The sequence below is a fragment of the Protopterus annectens genome, chromosome 2.part0 (genome assembly GCF_019279795.1).
Source record: "Protopterus annectens isolate FY-2018-M chromosome 2.part0, PAN1.0, whole genome shotgun sequence".
Classification (NCBI taxonomy): Eukaryota; Metazoa; Chordata; order Ceratodontiformes; family Protopteridae; genus Protopterus; species Protopterus annectens.
Window position 1 is genome coordinate 691,705,206 of NC_056728.1, and position 23,310 is coordinate 691,728,515.

The following is a 23,310-nucleotide window of genomic DNA, read 5'->3' on the forward strand; positions in this document are numbered from 1 at the left end:
CCTGAGGATTTTTCTTTTTCAGAAACTCTTCATACCATGAGGGAACATTTTAAGTGGGAAGGTCAGGACTTCTCTGATTCCAGGAAAAGGCTTAGGGAATTTTTGTTTTTACCCCAGCATAGGCCTTTGGCTATACCTCCTGTTTTGGATGTGGTGGAAGATGTTTTTACAGAGGCTTCTCTTAATCCTGATTCTTTGCCTCCTGCTCCTGTTAAACCGGATAGGTATTACAGGGTGCCTGAAGCTCATAAGTATCTTTTAAGAGTCCTAGGGCGGACCCAGAAACTGTTAGTCAGGGGCCTAAAGGTGTTAAGGCTTCTGTTGTCAAGAATCCGGTTCCTTCTGATAAAGAGGCCAGGGCTTTGGATAGATGGGGAAAGAAGGTTTATACTTCCTCCACTCTAGCTATGAGGGCTTTGAATTGCCAGTTTCACATGTTAAAATACCAAAATTATCTCCTTTCACAATTGAAGTCTAAGGTTGATGCTCTGGCGGAAGGTATTGATTGTAAAGAGTTGCAAGATTTAGTACATGTTTCTGAACAGGTGGGTAAGCATTCTTTGCAATGTGGTTTTGATGCTGTACAGGCCTCGTCTAGGGTGGCTGCCACTGGGTCAGTTATTTGCAGGCACGCCTGGCTGAGGGATCAGAATTTATCTGACCATGTTAAAACAAGGATTTTAGATGCTCCTTTGCAATCTGATATGTTGTTTGGTTCTCCTGTTGAGTCAGTTTTAAAGAAAATGGAAGACAAGGCTAATTCTATGCAGACTGTTAAAGATTTTTTGCAAGTTCAGCCTCCAAAGTTTAGTAGAAATTGGCCTGCTAAGGGGTGGACGTATCCTGCTTATGATTCCCAGTCTAGGGGTAGATCTAGACGTGGTAGGGGCAGAGCTCAGGGCTCTTTCAGGCCTAGAACAGGGACTTCTCCTGCACAGTCTTCGGGTGAGGGCAGGGGTCAGTCCTTTCGTAAACAGACCCAATGACCTACCTTTTCAGCTGCCAGAGCCTTCTCGTCTGGCAGCACCTTTGGGAGGAAGGTTGGCACTTTTCAAAGAAAATTGGAGTTTAATTACCCAAGACAGATGGGTATTGGATATCATACACCATGGTTACAGGTTTTATTTCCATACCTTGCCTCCTTTCAAAGGCATGCCAGACGTTCCTCCTCCACAAAGAATAGAGGCTCACAAGCAAATTTCTCTGTTACTCCAAATAGGGGCCATTCAGCCGGTCCCTATGCCAGAGGTGGGCCTAGGATTTTATTCTCGCCTGTTCCTAGTACCAAAGAAAGGGAACACGTGGAGACCAATTTTGGACCTATCTATCCTCAACACTTATCTGGACATTCCCAAGTTCAAAATGTTGACGTTACAGCAGCTTTTACCTCTGCTGGGCAAAGATCATTGGATGGTAACTTTAGATCTCAAGGAGGCTTATCTTCATGTTCCTATCAGACTGAGTTGCAGGAAGTATCTGCGTTTTCGAGCTGGGACTTCTCATTATCAGTTCTCTGCATTGCCCTTTGGCTTATCTACTGCCCAGAGTGTTCACGAAAGTTCTGGCTCCAGTGATAGCTTTCCTCAGGTTAAAAGGAATACAGATTTATCCTTATTTGGACGATTGCCTGATTCTGGCTCAAGGAAGGGACGAGCTTCTTCATCATTTGGATTATGTGATAGCAGTGCTAAGATGCCTGGGGTATTCTGTGAACGAAATAAAGTCCAGTCTAGTACCCTCTCAGGACATGTGCTTTCTGGGTGTGAGACTGAATACAGCATCCCAGATGGCCTTTTTGACCCCGGACAAACAAAAGAATCTTTCACTTTACTTTCATCAGTTGTCTCATCAGTCCAGGCTGACTGCAAGGACAGTCCTTCAAGCCTTGGGGTTCATGGCATCTTGTATTCTGGTGCTTCCCAATGCCAAACTGCATATGAGGAAGCTGCAATGGTATCTCAAAAATGTATGGACACAGCACTGCCAGGATTTGGACACTGTCATTCAAATAATACCTTGCATTCAAAAGGAATTTTTGTGGTGGGCTCAGGAATGTCACCTAAACAAGGGACTCTCTGTGACCCGGCCAGAGGCGAGTCAGATTCTAACGACAGATGCCTCAGACATAGCTTGGGGAGCTCATCTGAATGGAAAGTGGATACAAGACAAGTGGCCTGCCAGACTACAGCATCTACATATCAACTTGAAAGAGATGTTAGCAGTCCAGTTTGCATTAATAGCTTTCAAGGATTTTCTTCTTCCAGGGCAGGTGTTGATTCTAACAGACAACACAACTGTCATGTGGTACATCAACAAGCAAGGCGGAACACATTCTTATCCCCTCTGCAGGCAAGCAATGATTTTGTGGGAGACTGCTCTGTTTACAGCTAAATCTTCAGGCAAGGTTTCTGCCGGGAGCACAGAACTCCTTAGCAGATGTGTTGAGCAGACAAATTATGGATCCCCACGAGTGGAAATTGGATTCTCATGTATTTCAGACATTGACAGTGTCATGGGGAACTCCAGACATAGATCTGTTCGCTTCTCCACTAAACCACCAGCTGCCAAAGTTTTGCACAAAAAGGTTTCATCCCACAGCTTGGAAAGTGGATGCTCTTTCTTTCAATTGGAGCAATCTTCATGTGTATGCCTTTCCACCTCTGCCTCTCCTCCCAAAGGTACTACTAAAGGCCAGACAAGACAAGCCAAGGATGATTTTGATAGCTCCAGATTGGCCTCGACAGCATTGGTACCCATTACTGAGAAGCCTGGTACGGAAGCCTCCATGGCCTTTACCTTCGATTCCTCACCTGTTGTCTCAGGAGGACAGTCATTTGCTCAATGTCAAGCTTCACTCTCTGCACCTAACAGCCTGGCATATTCTGTTTTGAACCGTAGTGGGCCTCCACTTCCACAGCAAGTTTTGAATGTTATTTTGGAAGCTAGAAGGCCTAGTACAAGGAAAGTGTACGCAGATAAATGGAAGAGATTTTTATTTTGGAGTGCAGCAAAGGATTTTGATGTTTCTGAGCCTAATTTAAGTGTGGCTCTTCAATATCTTACTGAGTTACTGGACAAAGGTTTGTCCTTCTCTTCTATTAAGGTTCATGCTGCAGCAATTTCAGCTCACTATGATTGTGACCCACCATTGTTTTCTCATCCTTTGTTCAAGCAATTTCTTAGAGGGGCAAAGAATATAAGACCCCCACGAAGAGCTCCTACGCCTGCTTGGGATCTCAATTTTGTGTTGGAGAAACTCACTCTACAACCTTTTGAGCCTGCAGCTACTGCTGAATTAAAGTTTTTATCATGGAAGACTGCTTTTTTGTTGGCTATTACCTCTGCAAGAAGAGTTTGAGTTACAGGCCCTTATGGCGGTTGAGCCTTTCTTAATTTTCCATAAGGATAGGGTATCTTTACGTACTAATCCTTCCTTTATGCCTAAAGTGGTATCTAGTGTGGCTTTAAACCAAACTATTCATTTGCCTACTTTTTATGCAAATCCCCAAAATAAAGGGGAAAAGATTTTGCACACTTTAGATGTACACAGGCAGTTGCGATATTATTTGGACAGAACTAAGGGGTTCAGGCAGTCTCAGCAGTTATTTGTTTCTTTTCCTTTGAGTTCTCAGGGCAAGCCTGTGTCAAAACAAACTATTTCTAAGTGGATTGGGTTTTGCATTGCTTTCTGTTATTCCCATCATGGCAAGGAAATTCCAGCTGGGATTAGGCCTCATTCCACTAGGGCTACTGCCACTTGACAGCTTTTTGAGGGGTGGCAACTAAGGATATTTTGGAGGCAGCTACTTGGAGTTCAGTGCATACTTTCTCTAGGCATTATCACCTTCCACTTTACTCTAAATCCAGGGCTGGTTTTGCCACTGCTGTTTTGCAGGGCATTTTGGCAGCTCCTGCTTCCTTATAGTTTGGCCATCCTCCCTTACCTCTGCTTTGGGATTCTACCCAAGTGTAAGGACTGCAGCAATGTGAGATGAAGAACATAGTACAGTTTTGTACCTACCATAAATGTAGATGTTTGAAGATCCACATTGCTGCAGTCCAATTTACTCCTCCTCCTTCCCTCTTGGAGGCGGTTGTGTGGGTTGGGTTGTTAATAGGATGTATATTGTATATATTGTACATATTATTAGTGCTAGGATGGTTGGTTGTTGGTTTGCTGTCTTTTGGTTTTGACCTTTATTTCTAGGGTCTTCTGACATCTGGGGCAAGAAAAGACTGAGGATATGACGTCGGTCATGCGCATTTGTACCCTGACGTCCTGATGTCAGTCAAATGCGCCTTGACCGACGTCAGCCTTATACTTTGATAGTCGGGCCGACCGAGGACAGCGGACTACCCAAGTGTAAGGACTGCAGCAATGTGGATCTTCGAACATCTACATTTATGGTAGGTACAAAACTGTACTTTCTGCTAGGTCTTGTTTTAGATGGTTAAGCAGTCTGGGCTGTTATTTGGGCACACAGAAGTTGTGTTTTTGGCCTTGGAGACTGCTTGTGTGACCTGTTCTTTGGAGATCCTCTGTCTGCTAGCAGGTTGGCAGTTTCTTCAGGTTCAGTGTGAGAAGTACCATCCACTATAAGTTTGGCACACAGCTGGGCAGTGTGCATTCCCTTTTAGGTTTTGGACATAGCTTAAGAATGCTTTATCTTTAGATAGGGATGCTAATTTAGACTCCTAGCTAGCATTAGAGGACTTAACAAGATATCTGATTTGCTTGTTCAAGCTGTGGAGGGTATTCTTCCTCTGCTGAGCAAGTTCCCTCCTGTTCTCGGGCATAGTTTTTTTTGCTGTATAGCTGATTTTTACTTATTCCACCAGGGTGGCTTGTTTTTTCGTGAAGACCTGGTTGTTCTTCGTGTTTCACTGTTGCAGTAATTACATTTGGGTAATCTGCTTTCAGGTTGCCCTCAGTCGGTCTGATTAACAGTGTTGGGTCCTGCGTCGGTTGCCGTCCCTTCTTCCATGAACGTCAGGTCGTCAGGGGTATGAAACATGCAGCCGACGCCATTACATCAGTCTTTCTTGCCGTGCGGTGCTCGAAGCAGAAGCAGTTTGCAAGTGCCGGTTGGCCGACTCCTGAAATTTTCGTTTTCGAGTTTCAGAACCGAAGTCTTCAACTAAAGCCAAGTACCCCGTTGGGGAAACTTTTTCTTGCTCCTTCCCGATGTCAGTAAAAGTTAATAGTTGCATTACTTGTGGAAAGCAAATACCTCAAAGATTTTCATTCTTACTGTATCCCTTGCCTAGGCCCTGACCTCGACGTACCTTGCTGTCGGTTTTGTGCTTTATTTAATCAGCGCACTATCCGTCGTCTGTATATTTTTGCCTCTAAATACTTCAGTTCTCTGTTTAATTATCCAGAAATGTCATCTGTTAGCCATCCGACTACTGGGATTCCGAAAAAACACAAAGATAGACAGGCTGCCGAGGTCCAAAACTGCTGACGACTCTTCTAAGCCAGTTGCCAGTTCGCCGGTACTCAGTGAGGCGCTTTCGCAGCCCCTGATACCCACTACTTCTGATTCGCAAGCCTCTACTGAGACCCATTCGGAGTCCAGTATGCCACGAGATGCTTCAGGTATGGAATCCGCAGATGTCTCTACCTTGGATGTGTCCAGAGCTGCTGTGCAGGCACTGGCTTCTGAGGGTGTATTCAGGTCTACAGACTCCTTCATTACTTAGGCCTAAATCTCGATCCATGTCTAAAAAAACGACGCCCAGGCCACATGCTCAGGCCTCTATGGCTAAAAAAACAAATGATAGGAATGGCTGAAGATCTAATAACTCTAATCAGGGGTAGCCAAACCTCACCCCTTTCTAATAGGTCTAGGACTGAGGTTGATTATGAATCTTCTGATCAGGATTCTGTTTTTTCTGACTCTTCTGATGACCTGGATTTGTCCTTGCCTACTTATGAGGATTCTGATGCAGAGGACTCTGCTTCCCCTCCAGAGGATTTTTCTGTTGGGGAAACCTTACATTCTCTAAGGGAGCATTTCCACTGGGAAAGCCAGGATTACTGTGATTCAAAAAAGAGGCTTAGGGATTTCCTTCTCTTACCTCAGCATAGGCCTTTAGCTATTCTTTCTGTACTGGACATTGTTGATGATGCTTTCTCGGAATCTAGTTTGGCCCCTGATTCCCTGCCTCCTGCTCCCAGAAAACCTGACAGATACTACAGGGTCCCTGAGTCCCACAAGTTCCTTTTCAAAAATCCTATTGCAGATCCAAAGACTATTTTACAGGGGCCCAAGGGCATTAAGGCTTCTACTGCTAAAAATCCTACCCCTTCTGATAGAGACTCCAGGGCACTGGATAGATGGGGTAAGAAGGTTTACACTTCTGCAACCTTGGCCATTAGGGCTTTAAACTGCCAGTTTCATATGTTAAAATATCAGCCACTTGTTATTGGACTGCTTAAACAGAAAATTGTTTATTCCTGACTGTGTGGAAAATAAATAATTACAGGATTTAATGCATTTTGCCGAACAAGTTGGAAAATCTACTTTGCAATGTGGTTTTGATTCATTAGAGGCCTCTTGTATGGCTGCTGTTACTGGGTCTGTGCTCAGAAGACATGCTTGGCTTAAGGAACAATCGTTGCCTGTTCATGTTAAAGCTAAATTGTTGGATGCTCCTTTAAATCAGGACTGCCTGTTTGGCAACAAGTCTGAGGAAGTTCTTAAAAAGATGGAAGATAAAGCTAAATCTATACAAGCTGTTAAAGATTTTTTTACAAGTTCAGTCTCTTAGGTTTAGTAGGCACTGGCCCTCTAAAGATTGGTCCTTTCCAGCCCCTTCCAGGTCTTCTCAAGCCAAACCCAGACACAGCAAAACTCCCAGATGTTCGTGCGACACTGCTGCAGTCATTACACTTGGGTTATCCTGCCGTCAGGCGGTTCCCCAGTCGGCCTGAGTTCCAAAGTCTTGGCCCTGCGTCTGTTGCTGTCTCTTCTTCCCTGATGTCAGTGCGCCAGGGGGATACAAGATGCAACAGACGCCATTTTCTTCAGTCTTTCTTGCCGCGTGGTGCCCGAAGCAGAAGCAGTTTGCAAGTGCCGGTCCGCTGACTCCTGAGATTTTCATACCGAATCCAGAACCGAAGTCTTCTAAAAAGCGAAGTAACCCGTTGGGGAAACTTTTTCTTGCCTCAGACCAATGTCAGTAAAAGTTAATAATTGTATTTCTTGTGGGAAGCAAATACCTCATAAGAATTTCCACTCCTACTGTATCCCATGCCTATGCCTTGACCACGACGTCACTGGTTGTCTGTTTTGTGCTAGGTTTAACAAGCGCTCTGTTATACGTCTGTTTGATTTTGCCCGACATTATTTTGGCAGAAAATTTAATTACACTATGCCGTCGGAACTTCCTACGACCGGAGTTCATAAACTCAAGGACAGGGACAGGCATCCGAGGCCCAAGACTGATGAGGCCTCTTCTAGGCCGGTTGCCGGTTCTCCGGTTTTCAGCAAGGCGCCTACGCAGCCCATGGCGACTGCTTCAATAGAACCACAGACCGCCTCCGACTCGCACGTGGAGCTGGTTGGGCCTTCGGACGCCCCTACAATTCATATTTCCGAACCTAATCCTACAGAGTGAACCGAAGTAGCTGAACTTTCCACAGCTTCAGAGGGTGTTTTCAGACCTACACAGTTAACAATTAAACCCTCTGTTAAGTCTAAGCCTCCCATTAAAGCAAAGAAACAGACACAGCAATCTCCAGGGCAGGCTTCCATGCCTAAGAAACAAATGCTTAAAATGGCCGAAGACCTAATCACCCTGATCAGAGGGTCCCAACCCCCTCCAGATAAAAGGCCCAGACAAGAAGCAGACTATGAATCTTCAGACCAGGTGTCCCATTTCCTCTGACTCATCCTTAGACCTAGGGTATTCCTTACCCCCTTATGAGGATTCTGATGCTGAGGAATCCATTCCATCAGCTTCTTCGCCTGAGAACTACTCCTTTGGGGAGACCTTACATACCATGAGGGAACATTTCCACTGGGAAGGCCAGGATTACTCAGAATCCAAGAAAAGGCTCCGAGACTTCCTTTTATTTCCTCAACACAGATCCCTTGCTATTCTGCCAGTGTTGGATATTGTGGATGATGTATACACTGAATCCAGCTTAAACCCTGACTCCTTACCACCAGCCCCAGTTAAGCCAGATAGATATTACAGAGTCCCTGACTCTCACAAATTTCTATACAAAAGCCCTGTTGCTGACCTTGAAACTATTTCTCCGGGATCCAAAGGGATTAAGGCCTCATCAGCAAAAAACCCAGTCCCCTCTGACAGAGATTCTAGAGCATTAGACGGATGGGGCAAGAAGTTTATACATCTGCAACTTTAGCCATGAGAGCCATAAATTGCCAGTTTCACATGTTAAAATATCAGCAATTTTTAATGTCTCAGTTGAAACAAAAGATGCTTCCAGATTCAGATCCTCCTAATTTGAAAGAAATGCAAGATTTATTGCATGCAGCTGAACAGGTGGGAAAACATACTTTGCAATGTGGTTTTGATTCCTTAGAGGCCTCCTGTAGAGCAGCAGTTACAGGCTCTGTCATTAGAAGGCATGCTTGGTTAAAAGAACATACGTTACCAGAACATGTGAAGGCCAAATTACTGGATGCACCTTTGCAACGGGATGTGTTTGGAGTTAAGGCAGAGGAGGTATTAAAAAAGATGGAAGATAAGGCAAAATCTATGCAAACGGTCAAAGATTTCTTACAGGTTCAACCCCCTCGTTTCAGCAGAAATTGGCCAACAAAAAATAGGTCCTTTCCAGTCACAGACCTCAAAGGGGCAGATATAGACGTCCAAGAGGTAGAGGTCAGACACAAGGCCCTTACAGACCTTGACAATGGGGTGCACCAGGCCATAAAGAAGGGGAAGACGGACCTCAACCTTATAAAAAACAATCTCAATGACTTCCCACTACAGCTGCCAAACAGCTCTCTTGGCAGCCCCCTTAGGAGGAAAACTGGCTCTTTTCTGTCACAATTGGCTTTGCATCACCAAAGACAAATGGGTTCTCAACATCATTTCTCAAGTTTACAGGTTCCACTTCCACACTCTTCCAAGATTAAAAGGAATGCCAAATCTGCCACCAAATCAGTGGGCAGAGGCTCAAAAACAAATTACAACACTCATGGACATGAGAGCTATTCAAAAGGTACCACCACAAGAGCAAGGACAAGGATTTTACTCAAGACTCTTTCTGGTTCCCAGAAAGGACAAAGCCTGGAGATCCATTCTGGACCTTTCTTCTCTGAACACTTACCTGGACATTCCGAAATTTAAAATGTTGACACTACAGCAGCTGCTTCCCATGCTGGGCAAGAAAGCTTGGCTCGTGACTTTGGACCTCAAAGAGGCATACCTGCATGTCCCTATCAGACAAAACTGCAGAAGATACCTCAGATTTCTAGCAGGTTCAATGCACTATCAATTCTCTGCACTGCCCTTTGGCTTATCTACTGCACCCAGGGTCTTCACAAAGTGCCTGGCACCAGTAATTGCATTTTGCAAGCAAAAAGGAATTCAAATTTACCCATATCTGGACGACTGCCTAATCCAAGCAGAGAGCAAGAACATTCTTCTAAAGCATCTGGCGTATGTAAAACAGTTAAGTTGCCTGGGGTACACAGTAAACGAAAAGAAATCAAAACTAGTGTCCTCACAACAGATATAATATTCCTGGGTGCCAGCTTAAACACAACGGGCCAGATGGCTTATCTCACGCCAGACAAGCAAGGACAACTGACTCAGTATTTTCATTTAGTGGCAACAAAGACCCAACTCCCTGCAAGAAAAATTCTGCAGGCCTTGGGCTACATGGCATCTTGTATACTACTAATTCCATATGCCAGACTGCATATGAGGAAACTACAATGGTACCTAAAGAGTGTATGGTCTCAACACTGTCAAAATTTGGAAACGGTTATACCACTAATTCCTTGCCTTCAACAGGAGTTTCAGTCGTGGGCTCAAGCTTGTCACCTCAACAAGGGACAGCCTTTTACTCAACCCACAGCCAGGCAGACACTGACAACAGATGCATCGGATTATGCCTGGGGAGCACACATGGCAGGAAAATGTATTCAGGGCGAGTGGCCCGCAGAGCAAAGACATCTCCACATCAATCAAAAAGAGATGCTAGCTGTACAAAATGCAATTCTATCTTTCAAGGACCTGCTACATCCAGGACAACTACTAGTAAAGACAGACAACACCACAGTTATGTGGTACATAAACAAGCAAGGGGGCACACACTCCTACCCCCTCTGCAGACGAGTCATGAACTTGTGGAACACAGCTTTAAACTACCAAGTTAATCTGCAAGCACAATTCCTGCCAGGAGAGAAAAAAACACTGGCAGACAACCTAAGCAGAAACATCTTGGATCCTCACGAATGGCAATTGTCCACAAACATTCAGAATGATAGCACAAAAATGGGGGAAACCAGACATAGATCTGTTTGCAACCCCAATGAACTGCCAAATACAGAAATTCTGCACAAGGAGCTACCATCCACAAGCATGGAAAGTGGATGCCCTCTCATTCAGCTGGAAAAAACTACAAGTATACGCTTTCCCTCTTCTACCTCTCCTTGGCAGGAAGAGCCAAAGATGATCCTGATTGCACCAAACTGGCCATGCCAGCACTGGTACCCAATCTTAAAGAACTTAGCACAAGAACCACCCTGGATTTTGCCTCAAATCCGACAGCTGTTTACACAACACAACAATCAGATACTTCACAGCCAGCTAAATACTTTAAATCTAGCTGCATAGAAAATTCCTTAACCCAACCAAGCGTAGTCTCTCTCCAAAGCTGTTATGGATGTCATTCTGGAGGCCAGAAGGCCTAGCACCAGGAAAGCCTACTCGGATAAATGGAAGAGATTCTGTGCCTGGAAACCAGCACACAGCCTTGACCCTCTTGTACCAAACATTCCTCAGATACTTCAATACTTAACTGAGATGCTGGACAAGGGCCTCTCCTTCTCATCCATCAAGATTCATGCCTCAGCCATTTCTGCTCATTACAGCATGGATCCACCATTTTTTTCAAATCCTTTGCTCAAACAGTACCTCAGAGGGGCTAAACACATGAGACCGCCCCGTAGAGCACCTACACCAACTTGGGACCTCAACTTTGTTTTGGAAAAATTAACTTTACCTCCTTTTGAGCCAGCTAACACAGCAGATTTAAAGTACATCTCTTGGAAGACTGCTCTGCTACTTGCAATAACATCAGCAAGAAGAGTTTCAGAATTACAGGCACTAATGGCAATGGAACCTTTCCTCATCTTCCACCAGGACAGGGTGTCCTTAAGAACTAACCCTACGTTTATGCCAAAGGTGGTATCAAGTGTGGCTCTAAACAAAACTATTCACTTGCCAACTTTTTATCCAAAACCACAGAACAAAGGAGAGAGACTACTACATTCCTTGGACATTCACAGACAGTTACGCTACTACTTGGACAGAACCATAGCTTTCAGAAAATCTGAGCAATTATTGGTAGCATACGCTGCAGGAGCACAGGGAAAAGCCATTTCAAAGCAGACTGTTTCAAAATGGATAGCTCACTGTATATGTTTTTGTTATACCCCCCATAGGAAACCTGTACCTAGCAGCATTAGATCTCACTCCACCAGGGCAACAGCCACTTCAACTGCCTACCCAAGGATATTTTAGAATCAGCAACATGGAGTTCTGTCCATACCTTCACCAAACATTACCATTTGCCTTTATATTCCAAATCCAGAGCTGGCTTTGCCACTGCTGTGCTGCAGGGCCTTATAGCCACCCCTAATGCCTTATAGATCCATCCTCCCTACCTCAGCTTTGGGATTCCACCCAAGTGTAATGACTGCAGCAGTGTCACACGATGAACATAGTACAGTTTTGTACCTACCATAAATGTAGATTTCGAGTGTAGACTGCTGCAGTCCAGGTTACCCTCCCTCCTCCCCCTCTTACTTTCTGGTACGTACCTAGCTCTTCTACCCTTATTTCCTAAAAAGGAGTATTTGCTGGTAATTAAAAATGGTTGTTTGCTCTTCTTTTATATATATTTCACTAGCAATTTGCAAGGCCTACCAATTTGGGGGCAACGGACATCTGGAACAAGAAAAACTGAAGAAAATGGCGTCTGCTGCATCTTGTATCCCCCTGGTGCACTGACGTCAGGGAAGAAGCGACAGCAACTGACGCCGGACCAAGATTTTGGAACTCAGGCTGACTGGGGAACCGCGTGACGGCAGGATAACCCAAGTGTAATGACTGCAGCAGTGTCTACACTCGAACATCTACATTTATGGTAGGTACAAAACTGTACTGTTTCAGTCCCAGGGGACTCGCAGAACTAAGCTGTGGGGGGGGCCTCCACTTCCAAGTCTGGGAATAATAAAACTCCCCCTTTGGTAAACTGTCTCAATGACTTCCTTTTAAAATTTCCAAGCACTTATCTGACTGCCCCTTTGGGGGGAAAGATTGCTCTTCATGCAAAGAATTGGGGACTCATTACCCAGGACAAATGAGTTTTAAATAGTGTCCCAGGGATATAGATTTCGCTTCCACACATTTCCAACACTTTGTGGATGGCCGGATCTACCCCCAAATCAGTGGGCAGAGGCACAAAAACAAGTACTTTCTCTCTTAAGCATGGGGGGAGCTGTTCAGCTGGTACCAGAAGAGGAAAATGGACAAGGTTTCTACTCGAGACTTTTCCTGGTACCCAGAAAAGACAATTCATGGTGTCCTATCCTGGACCGGTCTACTCCTAAACACCTTTTTAAAGATTCCAAAATTCAAGATGCTGACTCTTCACCAATTGCTTCCAATGCTAAGCTAAGATGCCTGGTTGGCAACACTAGATTTAAAAGAAGCATACCTGCATAACCCAATCAGGGAATCTTGCAGAAGATACCTACGCTTCAAAGCAGGCTACACGCACTGTCAGTTCTCTGCACTGCCCTTTGGCTTATCTACTGCACCCAGGGTATTCACAAAGTGCTTAGCTCCAGTTATTGCATTTTGCAGGCAAATAAATATTCAAATATACCCATACTTGGACGATTGTCTAATTCAGGCAGAAAGCCAGGACATACTTTTGAATCATCTGGCCTTTGTAAAAAGGGTTCTAACTTGTCTGGGGTGCACCATAAACGAAAAGAAATCACAACTGGTACCCTGTCAACAAATTATATTCCTGGGAGCAAGCTTGAATATAACTTTCCAGATGGCTTATCTCACGCCAGAAAAGCAAATTCATTTGACAACTTACTTCAAACAAGTGGCCATAAAAACCCTGCTATCTGCAAGACAAATACTTCAAGCCTTGGGGTTCATTGGCTCCTGCATTCTTCTAATTCCATATGCAAGACTGCATATGAGGAAACTACAGTGGTATCTAAAAAGCTTATGGTGTCAACATTCTCAAAACCTAGAAACAATAATTCCTATCGTACCTTGCCTACGCCTAGAGTTCCTTTGGTGGGCAGAGGCCTGCCACCAAAACAAGGCGCTACCTTTCTCACCACCCCCTGCCGCCCAAACCCTAACAGATGCATCAGAGTATGCATGGGGGGCTCACCTGGCAGGGAAGTGCATTCAGAGCAAATGGAACCCAAGTCAAATGCACCTGCATATCAATCAAAGAAATGTTAGCTGTACAGAATGCTCTGACAGCCTTCAAGAACCACGTTATTCCAGGACAACTAATGGTAAAGATGGACAACACCACTGTTATGTTGTACATAAGCAGTGGGGTACACATTCTTGCCCCCTCTGCAGACCAGCCATGGCATTGTGGAACACAGCCTTGAGCTACCAAGTGCACCTACAAGCACAATTCCTGCCAGGAAAATTAAATACACTGGCAGACAGACTAAGCAGAAACCTCATGAACCCACACGAGTGGAAACTGGAACAAAGGATTTTCAACATGTTGACAAGCGAATGGGAGAGCCCAGATATATAGACCTGTTTTCCTCTCCCCAGAACTACCAATTGGACATATTTTGCACAAGGACTCCCCATAATCAAGCCCGGAAAGTGGATGCTCTGTCCTTCAGCTGGAAAAACCTATCAGTCTATGCCTTTCCCCCTCTGCCTCTGCTCTGCAAAGTGCTAAAAGTCAAAGAGTTCAAACCAAGGATGATTTTGATTGCTCCAGACTGGCCGCGCCAACACTGGTGTATCCCATCCTGCGGAGTGTCTCACTGTTATCTCCATGGCACCTGCCTCAGATTCCTTCCCTGCTGTCTCAGCAGGAGAACCAGATTCTGCACCCTCCGCTACCAACACTGAATCTTGCAGCCTGGCTAATTACGTAATCTCTCCTTTACCATCCCTCAGCAAACCTGTGATGGATATCATTTTAGAGGCAAGGAGGCCTAGTACTAGAAAATCTTATGCTGAAAAATGGAAAAGATTCTGTGCCTGGAACCAATCTCATGGGATGAGCACAGCAGCGTCCGATTTACCTCAGATTTTACAATACTTAACTGAGATGCTTCACAAGGGCCTGTTTTGTTATTCCATTAAAATCCACGCCTCAGCCATTTTAGCTCATTATAACACAGAACCTCCCCTCTTCTCTCATCCACTGCTCAAGCAGTTCCTCAGAGGGGTCAAAAATTTGAGACCACCCAGGGGAGCTCCAACCCCAGCCTGGAACCTTTAACTTTGTCTTGGAGAAACTCACTCTACCTCCTTTCGAGCCAGCTGCTACTGCAGACTTAAAATTTCTTTCTTGGAAAACATCTTTAATTTTAGCAATCACTTCAGCTATAAGGGTATCTGAATTACAGGCCCTTATGGCAGTAGAGCCTTTCATCATCTTTCATGCGGACAGGGTGTCACTCAGGACCAATCCATCCTTCATGCCCAAGGTGGTATCCAGTGTGGCACTTAACCAGTCCATTCATTTGCCAACCTTCTTTCCCAGTCCATAGAATAAAGGGGAATGGTACTGCATTCCTTATATGTGCACAGACAACTTAGATTCTACTTGGGCAGGACTAAGCCTCAAAGGAAATCTGAACAACTGTTGGTAGCGTTTTCAGCAGGGGCAGAGGGGAAGGCTATTTCAAAGCAAACCATTTCTAAATGGATAAGCCATTGCATTCATTTCTGCTATAAGCACCATGGGAAACCTATCCCCCAGGGGATCGGATCACTCCACCAGGGCTGCGTCCACCTCTACAGCCTTTCTGAGGCATCCCTTTCAGGGCCATTAGAAACAGCTGCCTGGAGTTCTGTACATACTTTCACCAAGCATTATCATTTGCCAATTTTCTCTAAATCCAGAGCTGGCTTTGCCACTGCAGTCTTGCAGGGCCTTATAGCTGGCACTAATGCTATCTAAACTCCTCCTCCCAGCCATAGCTTTGGGAATCTACCCAAATGTAATGACTGCAACAGTGAAACACGAAGAACATAGTGCAGTTGTTTACACTTGCCATAAATGTAGATGTTCGAGTATATTCACTGTTGCAGTCCTGGTTTCCCTCCCTCCAGCCCCCTAACTTCTTTTGGCTATACCTCTACTTTCCTTTACTATGCTTAAAAGACTTTTTGGTGTATTTGCTTTTTTGTTTTGGGTATATTTTTGTGATTTTATGTTTAATTGCTTCCCATTAGGGGGGCACCTGACATCTGGGGCAAGAAAAACTGATGTAATGGCATCGGCTGCATGTTTTATACCCCTGACGACCTGATGTCATGGAAGAAGGAACAGGAACTGACGCAGGGCCCAAGACTTTGTTAATCAGGCCGACTGAGGGCAACCTGCAAGCAGATTACCCAAATGCAGTTACTGCAACAGTGAATACACTCTAACATCTACATTTGTGATAAGTGTACACAACTGTACTTTTCGTTTCTTACAGCTGAGTCAATGCATTTTTTTAAGTGGCTATATAAGGCATATCTGCATATGAGTCATTGTTGGCTGTGTTGGTAGGGGCTTTAGAACTTTTAGTGGGCAGTAGTTTACTTTGGAAAAATGTTTTTTTTTACTTCTGTGTGGGTGTCAGTTTAATCTTTACTTTAAATGAGACCAATTTATAATCTGTCCATACCAGCAAGGACAACGCACTGGGTAGTGCAGTGACCCCCCCCCCCTCCATGTTTGTGAGCACTATGTCGAGGATATTTGAGCCCCTTGTGGGGGTGCAGGCTAACTGCTCCAGGGCATTTAAATTGGCAAATTCCAGGAACCTCTTAGCAATCGTGTTTGTGCTCTCTTAAGTTTCCTAGTCAAGGTTAATTGAAATGTCTAATGACCAAGACATTTGGCTGTGTATTGAGTGACTCTAGCAAGTCCAGGTAGGCATCTTGCTTATCCTGATTCATGGTAGGGGACCTGCAGCTAGTGATTATGTGGAAGGGTATTTTACCATTAGTTAATGGGATCTGGAATAGCTCTAGAGAGTTGTACCGTTTCACCAGTCTCATGATATATTTGGATTTAATGATTTTGGATACATCTCCACCTCTGGTTCTTTCACAGTTGTTTTTGGGTCTGAACGTTTGAATGTTATAGCTGTGTGCTGCCAGGGTGCTCTCAGCACCCTTGAGCCAAGTCTCAGTGACTGTGCAAACATCAGCATTTTTCAAGGTGGAGTGCTATCAGAGAGTGTAGTTTACTATTTAAGCTCCTAGCATTAAGCAGCATGACCTTGAGTTTGTCTTTAGTGGATTTGTTTACGTAGAAAGTTTTGTTTAGAAGTTGCCTAAAAGGCTGTATGGAGGAGACTAGCATCTTTGTCAGTATTAAAATCTTTGAGGCAACAGGTAAAGGCCAATTCTGGCAAAGCAGAATGGACAGTCGACCATGTCTTCCCAGGGAGATGGATACTGGATCCCCCTGGAGTGACACCAGAAGCTAAGCCACTTATTGAAATCTATCATTTTTTTGTCAATATTGTGGCATCATCCTAGGTGAGGTAGAATGCTGCTTAGGGCTAGCGACATGCATTTTTGGGACACAGTCTGAAAGTTTAGTCATGTTTCTGTTAATATAATTCAGAGAGGTACGTCGGAAGTCCTTCACACCAGCATGTACTTTATATGGAAAGCCATATCTAGTAAGCTTCTCTTTTTCTTTTTTGACCCCTAGCTCCTGCTGACCTCTTGAGTTTTGGCACTTCTTAACTTTTGTAACCCTTCCTGTTAGGCTTGCAACAATGACCTTGTTTAGCCTTCACATGATTTTGTTTTTCTTGTGGAGTGTTGGGGACAATCACTTGAGATGAAGGGCAAGAGATGTCCAGAAGCTCTGCCTGTAATACAAAAAGCCTCATAATTTTCCCTTTTAACCCCAATCAGTTTTACCAGGTTGTGCAGGTAGCAATGAAGCTTAGTACCACCCTCCTATGGTTGATTTGTACGAGCGCAACACCTTTTATATGGCTCCTCTTAGTATGTTATATACCAAGTCAGGACTGCTCCCTTGACTGTACCAGTAGGAGAGAATCTGCTTTAAGGATTACATTTTTTTTGTAGTGTAAATGAGGTAGCTGTCGCATCCTTTTCTCCTTGCCAGGCACCCAGGACCTAGACATTAATCATCTCCATATTGCCAGCAATGCAGATGAAGAGTGGTCAGTTGCACCAATCCAACAGCTTATTCTGTGCTCAGCTGTGGATAGACATGGGAAGCATTTCATTATTTTTCAGAGTGGGGTACTAGTTTGGTTATTTAATATTGAATAAATGTCTAATTGTTGCAGTCCACTTTGTAAGGCATTAACATGGTTATATCTCATCACGTTAGCAAGTCTGAGTGCTTTCTGTTTTATTTGAAGGTATGTCAGAATGTGAACAGGCACTTAAAGGCAACTCCCAAATCAAAGTACTGTCAACAGAGGATATTGAAGGGATGCGGTTAGTGTGCAAGGTGAGTTTTTTAATAAGTATAACTCCCTGGGTTTGTAGTGGCTAAGTTCTGTTTATTTTCACTACCAGACTTGGTGCTACAGCTCAGTAGTTTCTATACACATTACAAAATAATTGGTAAATGTTAGTGGTGCAAACCTTGTTTTGCTCTTCCTGTTTTATTATACTTTAGTAAAAGTATTTTTGTTTTAGAAGAATTTAAGATTTTGATGAAAAATGTGTTCCTTTAACATTTAACCCTTACATTTTTGCAAGCATTTGGCTGTGTGCAATACTTGTCTTTTGAAGAGGTATCTCTTTGCTGTTTATTCCTGTATAATTTGGACTTGAAGGTCCTTGCGATGATACTGACAGCAAATTAATACATCTTGATTTTTGCTTCCTTTATTCTCGCATATGTATGCAAGTCCCACCTGCATTACTGAACATGTTTGCTGTTTAACTTCTGTCATCTTAATTTGATTTATATATCCTGCATTATAAATATTTTCTTTTATTTGTTATAGTACTCTGCTTATGGCAGTCTTTTTTGCATTTTGCTGCTTGCTGCTGCAGTGTTGTTGATTGGTACCCATACCGCTTAACTTTGTTCAAGAATTCTAGACAAAAAATAATGGGTGAGCAAAGAGCTATAGTCTGACAATTTTTTTAAACATTACTCCTAATTTATTTTAGTTAACAGATCAACTGGTCTTATATATTCTTCAAACAGTAAGTTTGAAACTTTGGCATCACTTGACTGTATTATTCCATGAATTACCAGAAAAAAAATTATAGGGGACTGACTGGACATTTGAGTTATGTTGGTATATTTGTTGCTGCAGGTCTTGTGTACATTGTTTGGCTATTGACATTTATAGGGAGCTATCCCATCCACTTTCCTCCAGGTCATTGTTTGCTGCTCCCCTAAAAATCTTTAATGTTCTATTACAGCACCACAGAGACAGACTGTGAGCTAATGACGAGGGCAGTTTTGAAGACTTTGATATAGTTTGGTATCATCACTTTTTGCTCATTCTCCATCACCAGTTTTAGCACTAGTGGTCTCTGAACTGGTTAACATCCCAGAGCCTGTTTGTATCGTTTCCTTGTCTCCAGCTGAGTGGATCTCTGCACAGATTGCTTGATGCCATGTCTTTGACATCATCCTCTGCCACACCCTGCCTGGAGTCATTCTCAGTCCCAGAGTCCTCTGCCTTTGAGCTTTCAGCAGCAGTCTCCATCTCCTGTCTGTATTGGTCCTCTGTGCTAAACCTATCTTTGGTGCCACCCATATCCACTTTAGTATGAACTGCGGAGGGTGTGGGGTAGGAGTCCCTGATGATGGAATCAGGGCGAGTTTAGTAGCCTCCCCTCTCAGGGAGTTGACAGAGCTTCTACCAGTACTAGTTGCACCCCTCAACACTTTTCCTTCAGCTGGTGTATCATGACTTCAACGGCAGAGCAGAACAGGAATCCACCAAAAAAAAAAAAAAAAAATCACAGGAGTCTTCTGCAAACTCTGATCAGTCATAACATGTGGGACCTAAGAAGAATGTGTGAAAAAGGAGGCAACTAGACAACCTGTCAGAGTTTCTTACATCAGACAGACGTGAACAAGTGAAGGCTCCAGGCAGTCCCCTCCTGATGATGCCACATTTGGTGAAATTCTTGAATTGGTGAGGCAGGGGATCTTGGATATGCAGCACTGGTCGACAGGTCCCCTGGTGGACTCTTATTTCAGCAGCCACCAAGAGAGTTGATAGCTGTGATGTTCTTCGTGTTTCACTGTTGAAGTCATCGCATTTGGGTTATCTGCCTGCAGATAGCCCTTAGTCGGCCTGAATATCAGAGTCTTGGGATTTCTGTGTCAGATGCTGTCACTTCATCCATGACGTCAGTGGTATAAAACATGCAGCCGATGCCATTACATCAGTCTTTCTTGCAGTGTGGTGCCCGAAGCAGTAGTAGTCCGCAAGTGCCGGTCGGCCGCCTCGTGAAATTTTCATTTTTGAGTTTCAGACCTGAAGTCTTAGAAAAGATAAGTACCCCTTTGGGGATCCTTTTTTCTTGCTCTAACAGATGTCAGAAAAAATTAATAATTGTCTTGCTTGTGGGGAAAGCAAATACCTCAGAGGTTTTCATTCTTACTGCTTCACCTGTTTAGGCCCAGACCACGATGTCCCTCGCTGTCTGTTTTGTGCCTTGTTCAATGCCCGAACTATTCGTTGGGCTATTTTTGTCGCTAATTTCTTTTGCTTTTGATCTCCGTATTACGAAATGGCTTTGATAAGCCATCCGACTACCAATCTTCCCAAAATATGTAAGGAAAAAGACAGAGAAAGACAGCATAGGTCCAAAACTGCCAACGAGGCTACTGTTAAGGTAGTCTCCAGTCCACCGGTACTCAGGGAGGTGCTTTCACAGTCCCTGATACCCGCTTCTACAGATTTGCCGGCCTCTCCTGAGACCCATTCGGAGTCCGGTGTGCCGCGAGATGCTTCTTCGACTATGGAACCTGCGGATGTCTCTACCTTGGATGGGTCCGGAGCTGCTGTGCAGACACTGACTTCTGCAGGTGTATTTAGCCCTTCCGATTTTCATATTAAACAGACTTCGTTTCAAACTAAAAATACTGAATTTCTCAGGCGTATTCTTTGCACTACGCCAAGGAAACCGACAAAAGCACATTCTCAGGCCCACATGCCACAAAAACAAATGCGTAGAATGGCTGAAGACCTCATTACTTTAATTAGGGGAAGTCAGCCTTCCCCCCTCAAAAAGACAAAGAACTGATTTTTCTTCTGTTTGTTCAAATCAGGAGTCTAACTCTGATCCTTCTGATTACCAGGACATACCCTTATCTATCTATGAGGATTCTGATGCAGAGGATTCCATTCCCTCTGCTTCCCCTCCAGAAGATTTTTCTTTTGGTGAAACCCTGCATATCCTTGGAGAGCATTTCCGCTTGGAGAGCCAGGACTACTCTCAGTCCAAACAGAGACTCAGGGAATTTTTAAACTTGCCTCAGCACAGGTCTCTAGCTATCCCTCCTGATGATCTTCGTGTTTCACTGTTGTAGTCATTACATTTGGGTTATCTTCCTGCAGGTAGCCCTCAGCCGGCCTGAATATCCAAGTCTTGGATTCCTACATTGGATGCTGTCTCTTCTTCCATGACGTCAGCTCGTCAGGGGTATAAAACATGCAGCCGACACCATTACATTAGTCTTTCTTGACGCGCAGTGCCCAAAGCAGAAGCAGTTCGCAAGTGCCAGTCGGCTGACTCCTGAAATTTTCATTTCGTAGTTTCAGAACCGAAGTCTTCAAAAAAAACTAATTACCCCATTGGGGATCCTTTTTCTTGCTCTTAACTGATGTCAGTAAAAGTTAACAGTTGTCTTACCTGTGGAAAGCAAATACCTGATAGAGATTTTCATTTGTACTGCATCCCCTGTTTAGGCCCAGACCACGACATCCCTCGCTTTCGGTTTTGTGCCTTATTCAACCCCCGAACTATTAGTCGTCTGTCTATTTTTGCAGCAAATTAGTTTGGTACTCTGTATAACTATCCAGAAATGGCTTCGGTAAGCCATCTGACTACCAATATTCCGAAAAAAGTAAGGATAGACAGACCGCATAGGTCCAAAATTGCCGACGACGCTTCCATTAAGCTAGTCGCCAGTCCGCTGGTACTCAGTGAGGTGCTTTCTTAGCCCCCGATACCCACTACTTCAGATTCGCAGGCCTCTACTGAGACCCATTCAGAGTCTGGTATGCCGCAAGATGGTTCTTCGACTATGGAACCTGCGGATGTCTCTACCTTGGATGGGTCCGGAGCCGCCGTTTAGGCACCAGCTTCAGAGGGTGTATTCAGGCCTACAGACTTGCATTTTAAACCGACGCCATCTTCTTCATCCAGGCCTAAAACTTGACCCACGCCTAGAAAACCGACACCCAAACTGCATGGTCAGGCCCATATGCCTAAAAAACAAATGCTTAGAATGGCTGTAGACCTTATTACTTTAATTAGGGGAAGCCAGCCTTCCCCCTCTAAGGGACCTAGAACTTATTTTCCTTCTGATTCTTCTGATCAGGATGCTGAAATTTCTGATGTTCTTCGTGTTTCAGTGTTGCAGTCATTACATTTGGGTAATCTGCTGGCAGGTTGCCCTCAGTCGGCCTGAATTCCAAAGTCTTGGGGTCCTGTGTCAGTTGCTGTCTTCTCCTCCATGATGTCAGATCATCAGGGGTATAAAACATGCAGCCGACACCATTTTCTTTAGTCTTTCTTGCCGTGTGGTGCCCGAAGCAGAAGCATTTCGCAAGTGCCGGTCACCCGACTACTGAAATATTCGAGTTGAGTTTCAGAACCGAAGTCTTCACTAAAGCAAAGTACCCCGTTGGGAAAATTTTTTCTTGCTTTTTACCAATGTCAGAAAAAGTTAATAATTGCATTACTTGTGGGAAGCAAATACCTCATAAGGATTTCCATTTATACTGCATTCCTTGCCTAGGCCCTGATCACAATGTGCCTAGCTGTCGGTTTTGTGCTAGATTTAACCAACGCACTATTAAGCGTCTGTATATTTTTGCATCAAAGTTTTTTGGAAACAGATTTAACTACCCAGAAATGTCGTCTGTTAGCAGTCCGACTACCGGAGTACATAAAAAACACAAAGAAAAGGACAGAGAAAGGCAGTCGAGATCCAAAACCGATGACGAAGCTTCTCCTAAGCCAGTTGCCGGTTCGCTGGTACTCTGTGGGGTGCTTTCGCAGCCCCTGATACCCGCTACCTTTGAGTCGCAGGCCTCTACCGACACCCATGTGGAGTCCGGCATGCCGCAAGATACTCAAGGTATTGGACCGACAGATGTATCTCCCTCAGATGGGTCTGGAGCCGCTGAGCAGGCACCGGCTGAGGGTGTATTCAGACCTCAACATTTGTATATCAAGCCGACAGCTGCAAAATCAAAGACAAAAGCAACTTCTAAAACTAAAAAACCGACGCATGAACCACGTGCACAGGCCTCTATGCCTAAAAAACAGATGATCAAAATGGCTGAAGACCTTATTACCTTGATCAGGGGTACCCATCTCCCTCCAGATAAGAGGCCTAGGCAAGACGCTGATCATGAATCTTCAGATCAGGTTTCTATTTCTTCTGATTCCTCTTATAATCAGGAATTATTTTTCCTCCCTATGAGGATTCCGATGCTGAGGAGTCATTTCCATCTGCATCTCCTCCTGAGGATTATTCATTTGGAGAAACTTTGCATACTTTGAGGGAGCATTTTCACTGGGAGAGTCAAGACTTCTCAGAATCAAAAGAGGCTCAGAAATCTCCTTCTCCTTCAGCACAAGCCTTTAGCCATTCCCCCTGTTTTA

The 23,310-nt window shown here is 44.3% G+C and overlaps 1 protein-coding gene across 1 annotated transcript in view; it reads left to right on the forward strand.

The window, feature by feature from the left end:
- The window catches only part of METAP1 (methionyl aminopeptidase 1), a gene marked incomplete in the record, with an annotated part of 1,416,310 nt that overhangs the window by 593,951 nt on the left and 799,049 nt on the right, over window positions 1-23,310 (forward strand). Inside the window, 1 exon segment of the mRNA XM_044061024.1 lies at window positions 17,853-17,944. Coding sequence (XP_043916959.1) covers window positions 17,853-17,944 — 92 coding nt within the window.